Source organism: Siphateles boraxobius, unplaced genomic scaffold, assembly GCF_051911475.1.
Source record: "Siphateles boraxobius isolate OS27281-9 unplaced genomic scaffold, OSU_SipBor_1 1, whole genome shotgun sequence".
NCBI lineage: Eukaryota > Metazoa > Chordata > Actinopteri > Cypriniformes > Leuciscidae > Siphateles > Siphateles boraxobius.
This window is the reverse complement of record NW_027508699.1, coordinates 7,335,499-7,353,636: the sequence shown is the minus strand read 5'-3', so window position 1 is coordinate 7,353,636 and position 18,138 is coordinate 7,335,499. Positions and strand designations below refer to the sequence as shown.

The window sequence follows — 18,138 nt, the reverse complement described above, 5'->3', positions numbered from 1 at the left end:
AACCAGGACGTTCTTGCTGATGTTCAAACGTGCTGCATAACATGAGAATGAACCTCATTGGTTCTTGCAGAAGCTCAAAACTCGCTGCGTAACACAAGAATGAACCTCATTGGTTCTTGCAGAATCTTAAACGTGCTGCGTAACACAAGAATGAATCTCATTGGTTCTTGCTGAAGCTCAAACATGCTGCTAAACACGAGAATGAACCTCATTGGTTTTTTGACAAAGCTGAAACGTGCTGTGTAATATGAGAATTAACCTCATTGGTTCTTGCAGAAGCTCAAACGTGCTGCGTAACACGAGAATGAACCTCATTGGTTTTTTGATGAAAGTCAAACGTGCTGCGTAACACTAGAATGAACCTCATTGGTTTTTTTTACAAAGCTCAAACGTGCTGCGTAACACCAATATTAACCTCATTGGTTCTTGCAGAAGCTCAAACACGATGCGTAACACGAGAATGAACCTCATTGGTTCTTGCAGAAGCACAAACTCGCTGCTTAACATGAGAATGAACCTCATTGGTTTTTTATGAAGCTCAAACGTGCTGCGTAACAGTACAATAAACCTCATTGGTTCTTTTGGAAGCTCAAACGTGCTGCGTAACACAAGAATGAACCTCATTGCTTCTATTGGAAGCTCAAACGTGCTGCGTAACACGAGAATGAACCTCACTGGTTCTTGCAGAAACTCAAACAACATGATGTGTATCACGAGAATGAACCTAATTGGTTCTTGCAGAAGCACAAACTCACTCCGTAACATGAGAATGAACCTCATTGGTTTTTTGATGAAGGTCAAACGTGCTGCGTAACACGAGAATGAACCTCATTGGTTCTTGCAGAAGCTCAAACGTGCTGCGTAACACAATAATTAACCTCATTGGTTCTTTCGGAAGCTCAAATGTGCTGCATAACACGAGAATGAACCTCATTGTTTTTTTGATGAAGCTCAAACGTGCTGCGTAACACTAGAAAGAGCCTCATTGTTGTTGTTTTTTACAAAGCTGAAACGTGCTGCATAACACAAGAATGAACCTCATTGGTTCCTGCAGAAGCTCAAACTTGCTTTGTAACACGAGAATGAACCTCATTGGTTCCTGCAAGAGCTCAAACATGATGCGTAACATGAGAATTAACCTCATTGGTTTTTTGACAAAGCTCAAACGTGCTGCGTAACACAAGTATGAACCTCACTGGTTCTTGCGGAAGCTCAAACGTGCTGCGCAACATGAGAATTAATCTCATTGGTTCTTGCTGACGTTCAAACGTGCTGCATAACATGAGAATGAACCTCATTGGTTCTTGCAGAAGCTCAAAACTCGCTGCGTAACACAAGAATGAACCTCATTGGTTCTTGCAGAATCTTAAACGTGCTGCGTAACAGAAGAATGAATCTCATTGGTTCTTGCTGAAGCTCAAACATGCTGCACAACACGAGAATGAATCTCATTGGTTCTAGCAGAAGCTCAAACATGATGCTAAACACGAGAATGAACCTCATTGTTTTTTTGACAAAGCTGAAACGTGCTGTGTAACACGAGAATGAGCCTAATTGGTTCTTGCAGAAGCACAAACTCACTCCTTAACATGAGAATGAACCTCATTGGTTCTTGCAGAAGCTCAAACGTGCTGCGTAACACGATAATGAACCTCATTGGTTTTTTGATGAATGTCAAACGTGCTGCGTAACACGAGAATGAACCTCATTGTTTTTTTTTACAAAGCTCAAACGTGCTGCGTAACAAAATAATTAACCTCATTGGTTCTTGCAGAAGCTCAAACATGATGCGTAACACGAGAATGAACCTCATTGGTTCTTGCAGAAGCACAAACTCGCTGCCTAACATGAGAATTAACCTCATTGGTTTTTTATGAAGCTCAAACGTGCTGCATAACAGTACAATGAACCTCATTGGTTCTTTCGGAAGCTCAAACGTGCTGCGTAACACAAGAATGAACCTCATTGCTTCTTTCGGAAGCTCAAACGTGCTGCGTAACACGAGAATTAAACTCACTGGTTCTTGCAGACACTCAAACAACATGATGTGTAACACGAGAACGAACCTAATTGGTTCTTGCAGAAGCATAAACTCACTCTGTAACATGAGAATGAACCTCATTGGTTCTTGCAGAAGCACAAACGTGCTGCGTAACACGAGAATGAACCTCATTGTTTTTTTTTTACAAAGCTCAAATGTGCTGCTTAACACAATAATTAACCTCATAGGTTCTTTCGGAAGCTCAAATGTGCTGCGTAACATGAGAATGAACCTCATTGTTTTTTTGACGAAGCTCAAACGTGCTGCATAACACGAGAAATAACCTCATTGTTTTTTTTTACAAAGCTCAAACGTGCTGCATAACACAAGAATGAACCTCATTGGTTCTTGCGGAAGCTCAAACGTGCTGCGTAACACGAGAATGAACCTCATTGTTTTTTTGATGAAGCTCAAACGTGCTGCGTAACACGAGAAAGAGCCTCATTGTTTTTTTTACAAAGCTCAAACGTGCTGCATAACACAAGAATGAACCTCATTGGTTCTTGCGGAAGCTCAAACGTGCTGCGTAACACGAGAATGAACCTCATGTTTTTTTGATGAAGCTCAAACCTGCTGCGTAACACGAGAATGAACCTCATTGGTTTTTTGACAAAGCTCAAACGTGCTGCATAACACAAGAATGAACCTCATTGGAATTTTGATGAAGCTCAAATGTGCTGCGTGACACGAGAATTAACCTCATCGGTTTTTGCTGAAGCTCAAACGTGCTGCATAACACAAGAATGAACCTCATTGGTTCTTGCAGAAGCTCAAACGTGCTGTGTAACACGAGAATGAACCTCATTGGTTCCTGCAAGAGCTCAATCATGATGCGTAACATGAGAATGAACCTCATTGGTTTTTTGACAAAGCTCAAACGTGCTGCGTAACACAAGTATGAACCTCACTGGTTCTTGCGGAAGCTCAAACGTGCTGCGCAACATGATAATTAATCTCATTGGTTCTTGCTGACGTTCAAACATGCTGCATAACATGAGAATGAATCTCATTGGTTCTTGCAGAAGCTCAAATGTGCTGCTTAATACGAGAATGAACCTCATTGGTTCTTGCTGAAGCACAAATTCACTGCGTAACACGAGAATGAACCTCATTGGTTCTTGCAGAAGTTCAAACATGCTGCGTAACACGAGAATGAATCTCAATGGTTCTTCCAGAAGCTCAAATGTGCTCCTTAACATGAGAATGAACCTCATTGGTTCTTTCAGAAGCTCAAAACTCGCTGCGTAACACAAGAATGAACCTCATTGGTTCTTGCAGAAACTCAAACGTGCTGCTTAATACGAGAATGAATCTAATTGGTTCTTGCAGAAGCTCAAACGTTTTGTGTAACACGAGAATGAACCTCATTGGTTTTTTGATGAATGTCAAACGTGCTGCATAACACGAGAATTAATCTCATTGGTTCTTGCGGAAGCTCAAACTCGCTGCGTAACATGAGAATGAACCTCATTGGTTCTTACAGAAGCTCAAACATGATGCGTAACACGAGAATGAACCTCACTGTTTTTTGGACAAAGCTCAAACGTGCTGCGTAACACAAGAATGAACCTCATTGGTTTTTTGACAAAGCTGAAACTTGCTGCGTAACACAAGAATGAACCTCATTGGTTTTTTGACAAAGCTGAAACGTGCTGCGTAACGCAAGAATGAACCTCATTGGTTCTTGCGGAAGCTCAAACTTGGTGCGTAACATGAGAATGAATATCATTGGTACTTGCAGAAGCACAAATTCACTGCGTAACACAAGAATGAACCTCATTGGTTTTTTGATGAAGCTCAAACGTGCTGCGTAACACGAGAATTAACCTCATTGGTTTTTTGATGAAGCTCAAACGTGCTGCGTAACATGAGAATGAATCGCAGTGGTTCTTGCGGAAGCTCAAACGTGCTGCTTAATATGAGAATGAACCTAATTGGTTGTTGCAGAAGCTCAAACGTGCTGCGTAACACGAGAATGAACCTCATTGGTTCCTGCAAGAGCTCAAACATGATGCGTAACATGAGAATGAACCTCATTGGTTTTTTGACAAAGCTCAAACGTGCTGCGTAACACAAGTATGAACCTCACTGGTTCTTGCGGAAGCTCAAACGTGCTGCGCAAAATGATAATTAATCTCATTGGTTCTTGCTGACGTTCAAACATGCTGCATAACATGAGAATGAATCTCATTGGTTCTTGCAGAAGCTCAAATGTGCTGCTTAATACGAGAATGAACCTCATTGGTTCTTGCTGAAGCACAAATTCACTGCGTAACAGGAGAATGAACCTCATTGGTTCTTGCAGATTTCAAACATGCTGCGTAACACGAGAATGAATCTCATTGGTCCTTGCAGAAGCTCAAATGTGCTGCTTAATACGAGAATTAAAAAAACACATCTCTTTGACCTAGCATTCACATAACACTCTATAGACTTCTATAATTCAATATTAGGCTGCTTAGATTAGGTCAGCCGGAACTGGGAACACTTCCCTCAAATCCTGATGTACTCGTTACATCATAAGAAGAATGGTATCTACGAGGTTTATCCCGAGGTTTTTCCGCAGCCTGCTGGATCCAGGCCGTTTCCAGATCTGACAAAGGACTTTCGCCTGGACCCGATGACAATGCAGTGCTGAAGTGCCAACTAGCCTCCCCCTATGGAGGATCCCTATACCACTCTACAGATAAAGCGTTGTGGAATTTTTCGGTACGCGTACCTACCCAAAGTGATAAGATAAAATAAAAATTCTGCATCAAAATTTATAGACAAGTAGTTTGTTTAGGCATGGTTTGTAAGGAATTACAAACCTGCGCATATATATTCAAACGCACATAACTATAGAATCAATTCTTAATGCGCATGTGAACGCCATCAGCGTCTATCACAGGTTCACGTTTAAAGTCTGTTTAGAGAGAACGGTGTCGTCTTAACGGCCCCTAATTTAATAACAATTGATCATTTAGACGGAAGTGAATCAATCAAAACTAACTTTAGCTGGAAAAAACATTTTTCAAGAGCCACTATAAAACCAAACCAATCTCTGTTACCTTAAATTATATGTTTATCTCTGTAAAGCTGCTTTGAAACAATCTACATTGTTAAAAGCGCTATATAAATGAGGATGACTTGATTGGTTCTTTCAGAAGCTCAAAACTCGCTGCTTAACACAAGAATGAACCTCATTGGTTCTTGCAGAAGCTCAAACGTGCTGCTTAATACGAGAATGAACCTAATTGGTTCTTGCAGAAGCTCAAACGTTTTGTGTAACACGAGAATGAACCTCATTGGTTCCTGCAAGAGCTCAAACATGATGTGTAACATGAGAATGAACCTCATTGGTTTTTTGACAAAGCTCAAACGTGCTGCGTAACACAAGTATGAACCTCACTGGTTCTTGCGGAAGCTCAAACGTGCTGCACAACATGAGAATGAATCTCATTGGTTCTTGCAGAAGCTCAAATGTGCTGCTTAATACGAGAATGAACCTCATTGGTTCTTGCTGAAGCACAAATTCACTGCGTAACACGAGAATGAACCTCATTGGTTCTTGCAGAAGTTCAAACATGCTGCGTAACACGAGAATGAATCTCAATGGTTCTTCCAGAAGCTCAAATGTGCTCCTTAACATGAGAATGAACCTCATTGGTTCTTTCAGAAGCTCAAAACTCGCTGCGTAACACAAGAATGAACCTCATTGGTTCTTGCAGAAACTCAAACGTGCTGCTTAATACGAGAATGAATCTAATTGGTTCTTGCAGAAGCTCAAACGTTTTGTGTAACACGAGAATGAACCTCATTGGTTTTTTGATGAATGTCAAACGTGCTGCATAACACGAGAATTAATCTCATTGGTTCTTGCGGAAGCTCAAACTCGCTGCGTAACATGAGAATGAACCTCATTGGTTCTTACAGAAGCTCAAACATGATGCGTAACACGAGAATGAACCTCACTGTTTTTTGGACAAAGCTCAAACGTGCTGCGTAACACAAGAATGAACCTCATTGGTTTTTTGACAAAGCTGAAACTTGCTGCGTAACACAAGAATGAACCTCATTGGTTTTTTGACAAAGCTGAAACGTGCTGCGTAACGCAAGAATGAACCTCATTGGTTCTTGCGGAAGCTCAAACTTGGTGCGTAACATGAGAATGAATATCATTGGTACTTGCAGAAGCACAAATTCACTGCGTAACACAAGAATGAACCTCATTGGTTTTTTGATGAAGCTCAAACGTGCTGCGTAACACGAGAATTAACCTCATTGGTTTTTTGATGAAGCTCAAACGTGCTGCGTAACATGAGAATGAATCGCAGTGGTTCTTGCGGAAGCTCAAACGTGCTGCTTAATATGAGAATGAACCTAATTGGTTGTTGCAGAAGCTCAAACGTGCTGCGTAACACGAGAATGAACCTCATTGGTTCCTGCAAGAGCTCAAACATGATGCGTAACATGAGAATGAACCTCATTGGTTTTTTGACAAAGCTCAAACGTGCTGCGTAACACAAGTATGAACCTCACTGGTTCTTGCGGAAGCTCAAACGTGCTGCGCAAAATGATAATTAATCTCATTGGTTCTTGCTGACGTTCAAACATGCTGCATAACATGAGAATGAATCTCATTGGTTCTTGCAGAAGCTCAAATGTGCTGCTTAATACGAGAATGAACCTCATTGGTTCTTGCTGAAGCACAAATTCACTGCGTAACAGGAGAATGAACCTCATTGGTTCTTGCAGATTTCAAACATGCTGCGTAACACGAGAATGAATCTCATTGGTCCTTGCAGAAGCTCAAATGTGCTGCTTAATACGAGAATTAAAAAAACACATCTCTTTGACCTAGCATTCACATAACACTCTATAGACTTCTATAATTCAATATTAGGCTGCTTAGATTAGGTCAGCCGGAACTGGGAACACTTCCCTCAAATCCTGATGTACTCGTTACATCATAAGAAGAATGGTATCTACGAGGTTTATCCCGAGGTTTTTCCGCAGCCTGCTGGATCCAGGCCGTTTCCAGATCTGACAAAGGACTTTCGCCTGGACCCGATGACAATGCAGTGCTGAAGTGCCAACTAGCCTCCCCCTATGGAGGATCCCTATACCACTCTACAGATAAAGCGTTGTGGAATTTTTCGGTACGCGTACCTACCCAAAGTGATAAGATAAAATAAAAATTCTGCATCAAAATTTATAGACAAGTAGTTTGTTTAGGCATGGTTTGTAAGGAATTACAAACCTGCGCATATATATTCAAACGCACATAACTATAGAATCAATTCTTAATGCGCATGTGAACGCCATCAGCGTCTATCACAGGTTCACGTTTAAAGTCTGTTTAGAGAGAACGGTGTCGTCTTAACGGCCCCTAATTTAATAACAATTGATCATTTAGACGGAAGTGAATCAATCAAAACTAACTTTAGCTGGAAAAAACATTTTTCAAGAGCCACTATAAAACCAAACCAATCTCTGTTACCTTAAATTATATGTTTATCTCTGTAAAGCTGCTTTGAAACAATCTACATTGTTAAAAGCGCTATATAAATGAGGATGACTTGATTGGTTCTTTCAGAAGCTCAAAACTCGCTGCTTAACACAAGAATGAACCTCATTGGTTCTTGCAGAAGCTCAAACGTGCTGCTTAATACGAGAATGAACCTAATTGGTTCTTGCAGAAGCTCAAACGTTTTGTGTAACACGAGAATGAACCTCATTGGTTCCTGCAAGAGCTCAAACATGATGTGTAACATGAGAATGAACCTCATTGGTTTTTTGACAAAGCTCAAACGTGCTGCGTAACACAAGTATGAACCTCACTGGTTCTTGCGGAAGCTCAAACGTGCTGCACAACATGATAATTAATCTCATTGGTTCTTGCTGACGTTCAAACATGCTGCATAACATGAGAATGAATCTCATTGGTTCTTGCAGAAGCTCAAATGTGCTGCTTAATACGAGAATGAACCTCATTGGTTCTTGCTGAAGCTCAAAACTTGCTGCGTAACACAAGAATGAACCTCATTGGTTCTTGCAGAAGCTCAAACGTGCTGCTTAATACGAGAATGAACCTAATTGGTTCTTGCAGAAGCTCAAACGTTTTGTGTAACACGAGAATGAACCTCATTGGTTCCTGCAAGAGCTCAAACATGATGCGTAACATGAGATGAACCTCATTGGTTTTTTGACAAAGCTCAAACGTGCTGCGTAACACAAGTATGAACCTCACTGGTTCTTGCGGAAGCTCAAACGTGCTGCGCAACATGATAATTAATCTCATTGGTTCTTGCTGACGTTCAAACATGCTGCATAACATGAGAATGAATCTCATTGGTTCTTGCAGAAGCTCAAATGTGCTGCTTAATACGAGAATGAACCTCATTGGTTCTTGCTGAAGCACAAATTCACTGCGTAACAGGAGAATGAACCTCATTGGTTCTTGCAGATTTCAAACATGCTGCGTAACACGAGAATGAATCTCATTGGTCCTTGCAGAAGCTCAAATGTGCTGCTTAATACGAGAATTAAAAAAACACATCTCTTTGACCTAGCATTCACATAACACTCTATAGACTTCTATAATTCAATATTAGGCTGCTTAGATTAGGTCAGAAGGAACTGGGAACACTTCCCTCAAATCCTGATGTACTCGTTACATCATAAGAAGAATGGCATCTACGAGGTTTATCCCGAGGTTTTTCCGCAGCCTGCTGGATCCAGGCCGTTTCTAGATCTGACAAAGGACTTTCGCCTGGACCCGATGACAATGCAGTGCTTTAAGTGCCAACTAGCCTCCCCCTATGGAGGATCCCTATACCACTCTACAGATAAAGCGTTGTGGAATTTTTCGGTACGCGTACCTACCCAAAGTGATAAGATAAAATACAAATTCTGCATCAAAATTTATAGACAAGTAGTTTGTTTAGGCATGGTTTGTAAGGAATTACAAACCTGCGCATATATATTCAAACGCACATAACTATAGAATCAATTCTTAATGCGCATGTGAACGCCATCAGAGTCTATCACAGGTTCACGTTTAAAGTCTGTTTAGAGAGAACGGTGTCGTCTTAACGGCCCCTAATTTAATAACAATTGATCATTTAGACGGAAGTGACTCAATCAAAACTAACTTTAGCTGGAAAAAACATTTTTCAAGAGCCACTATAAAACCAAACCAATCTCTGTTACCTTAAATTATATGTTTATCTCTGTAAAGCTGCTTTGAAACAATCTACATTGTTAAAAGCGCTATATAAATGAGGATGACTTGATTGGTTCTTTCAGAAGCTCAAAACTCGCTGCTTAACACAAGAATGAACCTCATTGGTTCTTGCAGAAGCTCAAACGTGCTGCTTAATACGAGAATGAACCTAATTGGTTCTTGCAGAAGCTCAAACGTTTTGTGTAACATGAGAATGAACCTCATTGGTTCCTGCAAGAGCTCAAACATGATGTGTAACATGAGAATGAACCTCATTGGTTTTTTGACAAAGCTCAAACGTGCTGCGTAACACAAGTATGAACCTCACTGGTTCTTGCGGAAGCTCAAACGTGCTGCACAACATGAGAATGAATCTCATTGGTTCTTGCAGAAGCTCAAATGTGCTGCTTAATACGAGAATGAACCTCATTGGTTCTTGCTGAAGCTCAAAACTCGCTGCGTAACACAAGAATGAACCTCATTGGTTCTTGCAGAAGCTCAAACGTGCTGCTTAATACGAGAATGAACCTAATTGGTTCTTGCAGAAGCTCAAACGTTTTGTGTAACACGAGAATGAACCTCATTGGTTCCTGCAAGAGCTCAAACATGATGCGTAACATGAGATGAACCTCATTGGTTTTTTGACAAAGCTCAAACGTGCTGCGTAACACAAGTATGAACCTCACTGGTTCTTGCGGAAGCTCAAACGTGCTGCGCAACATTATAATTAATCTCATTGGTTATTGCTAACGTTCAAACATGCTGCATAACATGAGAATGAATCTCATTGGTTCTTGCAGAAGCTAAAATGTGCTGCTTAATACGAGAATGAACCTCATTGGTTCTTGCTGAAGCACAAATTCAGTGCGTAACACGAGAATTAACCTCATTGGTTCTTGCAGAAGCTCAAACGTACTGCTTAACACGAGAATCAATCTCATTGGTTCTTGCTGAAGCTCAAACGTGCTGCATAACACGAGAATGAATCTCATCGGTTCTTGCGGAAGCTCAAACTCGCTGCGTAACATTAGAATGAACCTCATTGGTTCTTGCAGAAGCTCAAAACTCGCTGCGTAACACAAGAATGAACCTGATTGGTTCTTGCAGAATCTTAAACTTACTGCTTAACACGAGAATCAATCTCATTGGTTCTTGCTGAAGCTCAAACGTGCTGCATAACACGAGAATGAATCTCATCGGTTCTTGCGGAAGCTCAAACATGATGCGTAACACGAGAATGAACCTCATTGGTTTTTTGACAAAGCTGAAACGTGCTGCGTAACACAAGAATGAATCTCATCGGTTCTTGCGGAAGCTCAAACATGATGCGTAACACGAGAATGAATCTCATTGGTTTTTGCAGAAGCTCAAATTCACTGCGTAACACGAGAATGAACCTCATTGGTTTTTTGATGAAGCTCAAACGTGCTGCGTAACATGAGAATGAATCGTATTGGTTCTTGCGGAAGCTTAAACGTGCTGCTTAATACGAGAATGAACCTCTTTTGTTCTTGCAGAAGCTTAAACGTGCTGCGTAACACGAGATTGAACCTCATTGGTTCCTGCAAAAGCTCAAACATGATGCGTAACATGAGAATGAACCTCATTGGTTTTTTGACAAAGCTCAAACGTGTTGCGTAACACAAGTATGAACCTCACTGGTTCTTGCGGAAGCTCAAACCTGCTGCGCAACATGAGAATTAATCTCATTGGTTCTTGCTGACGTTCAAACATGCTGCATAACATGAGAATGAATCTCATTGGTTCTTGCAGAAGCTCAAATGTGCTGCTTAATACGAGAATTAACCTCATTGGTTCTTGCTGAAGCACAAATTCACTGCGTAACACGAGAATGAACCTCATTGGTTCTTGCAGAAGCTCAAACGTGCTGCGTAACACGAGAATGAACCTCACTGGTTCCTGCAAAAGCTCCTTAATGATACGTAACACGAGAATGAACCTCATTGGTTTTTTGACAAAGCTCAAACGTGCTGCGCAACATGAGAATGAATCTCATTGGTTCTTGCAGAAGGTCAAATGTGCTTCGTAACATGAGAATGAACCTCTTTGGTTTTTGCTGAAGCTCAAATTCACTGCGTAACATGAGAATTAACCTCATTGGTTCTTGCAGAAGCTCAAACATGATGCGTAACATGAGAATGAACCTCATTGGTTCTTGCACATCAAGCGAACATGCTGAGCTTCCGTTTACCACAACTGATGATGTGTGAGTTGATGAATGTTTAGTTAATAAAAGCCTAAATTGAATCTGTTCATCATATAAAGTGTTTGAGTCTCTATTCATATGGATTAGTTTTACGATCTCTTTATCAACTTTTTCAAAGTGGTAGTTGAGTAGCTGTCAATGGAGGGACTGAAATCTCTCAGATTTCATCAAAAAGATCTTCATTTGTGTTCTGAAGATGAACGAAAATCATGGATTTGGAATGAAATTAGTTTGAGTAATTAATGATAGGATTTTAATTTTTGGGTGAACTATCCCTTTAATAGAATTATATGTATTGTACTTATAGAATTATAGATTTAGTTTTCAAGTCACATCTGTACAGGATTCATACACATAGATTTGAAAGGCAGAAGGTCAGAACATTCACACATTTTTTGCTTCACATTTGTAAGGCCTCATGGCAACAAGACTGTCCTTAACCGCTCAGTGTGAACAAATGAGGCATGGTTAGATGAAACTTTGCCCTGTTAGCAGGAAATGATCCTCTCAATAGCACATTGTGAATCTATCCTGAGCCGCCTGTCCTTTACTTGTTCTCTTTATGCTTTTTCCAATGCTGTTCTTTATTCTTCACCCATCTCCCTGGTTTTTGGCGATGGAATGATTGAGTTTTTCTGCTGCAGAGAAAACACACCTTTGCTGCATAGGAGGTCATGCATGCAGCAAAGCACTTTATTTCTCTAACTTGCTTGTTTTTAGCCCATTTTGTCAGTCAGAAATCCAGATTCCAAAACAAATTTCGAAACATCTAGCAATTTGAAACAAACTGTCTCTGTAAGAAAGCTAGCCTTTTACAAAGTTGTTTTAGTTTATACATGAACACCTTAAACACTTGTAAGGATTTACAATTTGGAGGTTCCAAGGGCTCTATTGTTTGTTTCTTTTACTCTCAAATGTGCAAGTTGGACATGGTTTTGTATCTATTAGGTGGCTGTGAATTGAACAAAGAATCTACAACATATATGCTATGTTTCTTGGAATTAATAGATGGATTTTTTTTAAGTTTTAGATGGATTCTAAAGCTTTCCATACATTTTATTCTATAACCCATTCCGGTAAATATATGGCTTCATGTGTATTAATTTGTTGTAACATGCTGTAACTTATACACTGGAGGCAAGCTTATTGAGAACCCAAGTGCAGTTTATTACAAACAAGATCAAACATGAAACAAAAACATGGCGTGGCATGAAAACTTGACATGGACATTGACATACAACCAGAGGTCTACAGGAAACACTACTTGACAAAACACATGGCAAACATGACTAATTACAAGACAAGGGACACCTGTGAACAACGATCAGACAATTAACCAATGACAAGACACATGGCAGGATCACATGACAAAAAGGGAATCACATGCCAAGACACAAGGCTTGTTCGACTTGAACTGGCGCTGCACAGACCGATCGGTTGATGACATCAAAGTACCGCGAGAGCGATTCAAAAGCATAAGGAGCCGTCTGCTCTCTAATCGCTCTCGCGGTACTTTGATGTCATCAACCGATCGGTCTGTGCAACGCTGGTTCAAGTCGAACAAGCCTACAGAAACAAGACAATAGGCTTGTTCGACTTGAACCGGCGCTGCACAGACCGATCGGTTGATGACATCAAAGTACCGCGAGAGCGATTCAAAAGCATAAGGAGCCGTCTGCTCTCTAATCGCTGATTATCTATAATCAGCTTACCCTATTATATTAGAATGATTTCTGAAGAATCATAAAACACTGAAGAATGAATGAATTCCGTTTTATCATTGTAGGAGTAAATCACATTTTAAAATGTATTCAAATAGAAAACAGTTCTTTTAAATTGTAAAAATATTTCACAATATTACTGTTTTTGCTGTATTTTTGATTAAATAAATGCAGCCTTGATGAGCAGACTTCTTTCAAAAACATTTAAAAAATGGTACCGATCTAAAACTTCTGAAGTCGTCATTGGCAGAGTTGCTAACTTGTTTTTAGTCGGTCTTCCATTTGTACCACATGTGTTATTGCTTTTACATTTTACATTAACAAACAGATTTGAATAGGTTAGGAAGGTACATTTAAATGTAATGATACTACAATTTTTATGATGATGTTCTGGCAATCACAGCTGTGTATGTGTGTGTGTGTGTGTGTGAGAGAGAGAGAGAGAGAGAGAGAGAGAGAGAGAGAGAGAGAGAGAGAGAGAGAGAGAGAGAGAGAGAGAGAGAGAGAGAGAGACAGAGAGAGAGAGATAGTAATATCAGTATTTTTTTTAACCTTGTGAGGACATTGTTTGATCCCAGGAGGAAAAAACAAAATAAATCACACTATATTATTTTTAGGTTTTAGTTTTTTTGTTATTTGAAGTAGAAATGCAGAACGTTTTACAACACCTTGTGCAAGATTCCAATTTCATAATTTGAGAAATAATTTTAAAACTGTAAGGATTAATAAACCATCTGCAAGGGATTGTGTTCTGAATTTGCGAAATTGCCATGGTGAATATTGAATAATCAGTCCACCTAGTTTTGATAATAACCTAAGCTTCTCGGTTACATCCCTGTCCCTCGGTCTCATCCACACACACACACACACACACACACGCGCGCGCGCACACGTTGTCCTACAGCGTCCTCTAGCGCACGGACCAGATCAAGGCAGGTGCGAAACTTCTTGACCATGCGCTAAAAAAATCCTTGTCTTTAAATGTAGGCTTCATCTGACGTAGGCTTTACGCCTCTCTCCGGCTCCCCGTGGACACGGAACAATTGGCGTTTTAATTCAGGTATCTGTGCCTCCGGCTGCCCCGTAACGCATGCAACATGCACAGCGCGCATAACCTCCTCAGCGGCCGTTCTGTCACTCATCACTGCAGCTGAACTTTCTCTCATTTCAAGACCGAGACATGTGCACATTACCCTAACGTCCTTGCGCTGCGCATCTGGAGCTAAATATGCTAAAGCGAGTACTCACTCGTCTACTACCGGCAAAGAAGCAGCAGGATGCACTCAAGATGCCTCGCTCGAGACTGTCTTCCTTTGCCCTCTGCTATTTTTGATGCTTCGAACACTGAATAGCCACCCGAGGGGCTCACACTACAGTCAACCTCTCTTGTGATCCTGTGCTCGTTTGCGTGGATTGACGAGGGACCCACACCAACTCAAGTCAATGAGGATTCTGAGGCTCTTCCTGAAGAAAGGAGCGCATATGCTGCAGTGTCTCTGTGGACAACGATCGGAGCCGACCACAACCACCAGCGGTGAGACATTTAGCTGTGCATGCTCTCAGTTGAGCGATGAAAAACGCTCTCATTGGCCGCTGGCGCTCGTGAGCACATCTTCCGTGTCTGCGGTATACGATGCGCTCCCACTCCACGCATTGTGCTAACTTGTTTTGTGAGGGGCTCGTGCGACTTTCTTGCGACCACTCATGTCATTCCATCTTACATCTTATGACCACGAAACGCATCTCCATCATGGTCATGAGCTGAAGCGCTTTAGTGGCGAAATCCGTGTCAAGGACATTTTTTTATTGGTACCGGGAACAAAGAAAAGCAGGGTGAATGTAGGAAACTATTGATGCATATGCAGCAAATGCGGTCAGCGAGGTTATACGGCAGACAGACAGACACGTGCCGAGCTCGTTTGAGGTGAGATGAGCTTTCTAAAGGAAAGTGCGCGAGTGTCCTCCAGGACAGGGAACTTCAGCACCCCGGACAGCGACTCGATTCCGCATCGCTCCCAACTCTGGCTCATCTGAGAGTACCACCTCCTCCAGAGAGGAGCCCGTGAATCTCACTGCACATTTCAGACCAACAGGAGCCCCGTGCTTGTAATAATTGTATGTAACGTGTGTTACAAGTTTCATGAGAGTATTTCATAATCAGCCCATTTGTCCTTTCACTTTCTTTATGGAAGACAAATGGATATGACACCCTTATAGTCTCACTTTCTCATTCACTTTCATTGTATGAAGTACTGAAAGTGAATGGTCACTGAGGAAGTCATCCGGTCCAACATCTTCCATTGTGTTCCACTGAAGAAATAGGCTTTTTGGAAAGACATTATAGAATGAGCACATTATTTTGCGATCGCTTTAAAGAGATAGTTCACCCAAAAATTTAAATTAGCCCATGATTTACTCACCCTCAAGTCATCCTAGGTGTATATGGCATTCTTCTTTCAGGCGAATACAATCGGAGTTATATTTAAAAATAGCCTGGCTATTCCAAGCTTTATAATGGCAGTGAATGGCTGTTTCTGTTTTGAAGTCCATAAAAGTGTATCTATCTATCATAAAAGTGCATCCATCCATCATAAAAGTGCATCTATCCATCATAAAAGTTCGTGTATCCATCATAAAGTGCAGCCAAACTGCCAGTCAGAAGTAGCATAGTGCGTCATGGCGTAGCGTAAATATTAGCAGTGCGTCGCATTACTCTCATAAGTTACGCTTTAGAGTTAAGTGGAATCCGTTTGTTCTTTGGCCGGAAGCTAGTTTTTTTAGTTTATAAAGTTTTAAATATTAATATTTTTCTTACACAAACTCATCTCTTCATTCAGAAGGCTTTTATTAACACCCCCCCCCCCCCCCCATTGCATAAAGTTGCATTAATCAGAGATGACTATTTTAACTGCTTGTAAACAAATGGGGAATTATATATTATTTCCACACAGACAAACTAATATACACAGCATTTACAAATGTATGATTGAAGCCACATGCTTAACTATGTTATGCTGCTGCTGTGCAATCCTTCACTTCATTAGACTTGACAAGCTTTTGCTGACCTATACACCTTTTCTGTTTATCCATTCTTTTGCAGGCAACTCAATTGTGCACAGAAGATCAGTTCTATTCAGCTGTGCTGCAACACATTTTTTTATACTTTGAATGAATTGTTTATTTTTGCCATTATTTTTTAGTTAATCTGTTAACACAGTCAAATCTAAAGGGATAGTTCACCCAAAAATGAAAATTCCAAATTCTGAAAATAAAATCATTATTTACATCATTGACTACCATAGTATGGAAAAAAAAATCTATGGAAGTCAATGACATTTCAGAAATGTCTCTTGTAGTAAAAAATACAAGTGTAAAAAATGGTAACTTTAAGCAACAGTGCTCATCTTACTCACATCACACCCCAATCGAACCGCACAAGAAACAAAAGCACTGAGCTCAGAATAAATATGCAATATAATGAAATAATATAAAAATTATATAAATTTATATTAAAATGCATTATTTTATTATTATAAATTTTAAAAAGTTAAATTAAATCTAAGAACTTAAAGTTATACTGAATGTTTTGTGGTCCCTTCCCACCTTAAAATGTTTTTGTCACAGCTGGCTGACGCGGAGAAGAAAATAAAGCTCGATCTATTCGCAGCAGCATACTTTATTAGCACACTCAAAAAGAAACAAATCACTCTCAAAAAACACAGACAGAACAACCAACTTTAAAGGCACAAATACGGAACAATGACTTAAAACAAACTCTCAATATATATTAACTCAAACCAAACAATAAATAGGTGCAGTGTCGTAATCAAACAATAGTCCCAAGGAAACAAATACAAACAATGGAAACCGATCAGGAAACAGAAAAAATCAACACAAAAGTCAAATCAAAGTCAAACCAAACATGACAGTTTTAGGTAAAATTAAGATTTAAAATGTATTACAAGCTATGCGACAATGTACATAGTAATTATTTTAAAGCCTTTGCTATATATTTTGTTATATATGTGTTCTAATAGGTCAGGCCCAAGCAACACAGTTTTATCAAATAATGTTACAGCAGGTCTCTTCTCCATTGCTCTGTCCACTCCGGGCTCTTGAATGTAAATCTCTACTGGCCTGTTGGCTAGTCAAGTCAAGTCTCCTTTATTTTTATAGCGCTTTTTACAATACAGATTGTTTTAAAGCAGCTTTACAGAGATAGTAAAATAATGGAACAAAGTTTGTTTCTGCTGTACAGCAGATCTAGAAGAAAATAGCGTCACAGTCCAGCTTAAGTAAGTTCAGTGATCAAGTTCATTTTTGTTGTAAAAAAGTTATTAATTTAGTTCTATATATATATATATATATATATATATATATATATAGCTGCTCTGGAGAAAACAGTGATGTCATCATCCAGCTCAGTTCAGTTCTTATATAATGGTGTCAATGCAGGCAGATCAATAATATTGTTGAATATTAAATGTCCCTCGACTAAGCAAGCCAAATGCGGCAAAGGCGGACAGTGGCAAGGAACCAAAACTCCATCAGTGACAGAATGGAGAAAAAAACCTTGGGAGAACCCAGGCTCAGTCGGGGCCAGTTCTCCTATGGCCAACAAACGAACAGTGTATGATTATGATTCAGGCAGCATTACAGGTCAGAAGTCTGATTGGATCGGAACATTCAGAATATTTATCCAGTTCATATGTTGTCCTTAATAATCATACAGAACAGAATGATAAGTCAAATGCCAAATTTAATTAAAATGTTAACTGTTTAAAAATAAAAAAACAACAACAATGGCACTGCAACAAACAGTGATTCTCAACCCTGGTCCTGGAGTCCCTCCACTACTGCAGTTTAGGAGTGAATTCCTCAAAGGGCACTTCGGGAAAGGGGCCATTTGTCTCTGACGAAAGGGAACACCTGAGGGCCCCTC

The 18,138-nt window shown here is 40.1% G+C and overlaps 1 protein-coding gene across 2 annotated transcripts in view; it reads left to right on the top strand.

Annotated features, from left to right (window-relative positions):
- The window catches only part of fgf12a (fibroblast growth factor 12a), a 144,019-nt gene that overhangs the window by 26,671 nt on the left and 99,210 nt on the right, over positions 1-18,138 (top strand). The window contains exon 1 of one of the 2 annotated variants that reach the window (XM_077248694.1): positions 14,155-14,730. The exons of the other annotated variant lie outside the window; for it this stretch is intronic. Within the exon in view, the coding sequence (XP_077104809.1) occupies positions 14,640-14,730 (91 nt within the window). The 5' untranslated portion in view covers positions 14,155-14,639. Of the gene's footprint in view, positions 1-14,154; positions 14,731-18,138 lie in introns of those variants that run through there. 2 annotated transcript variants of the gene reach the window in all.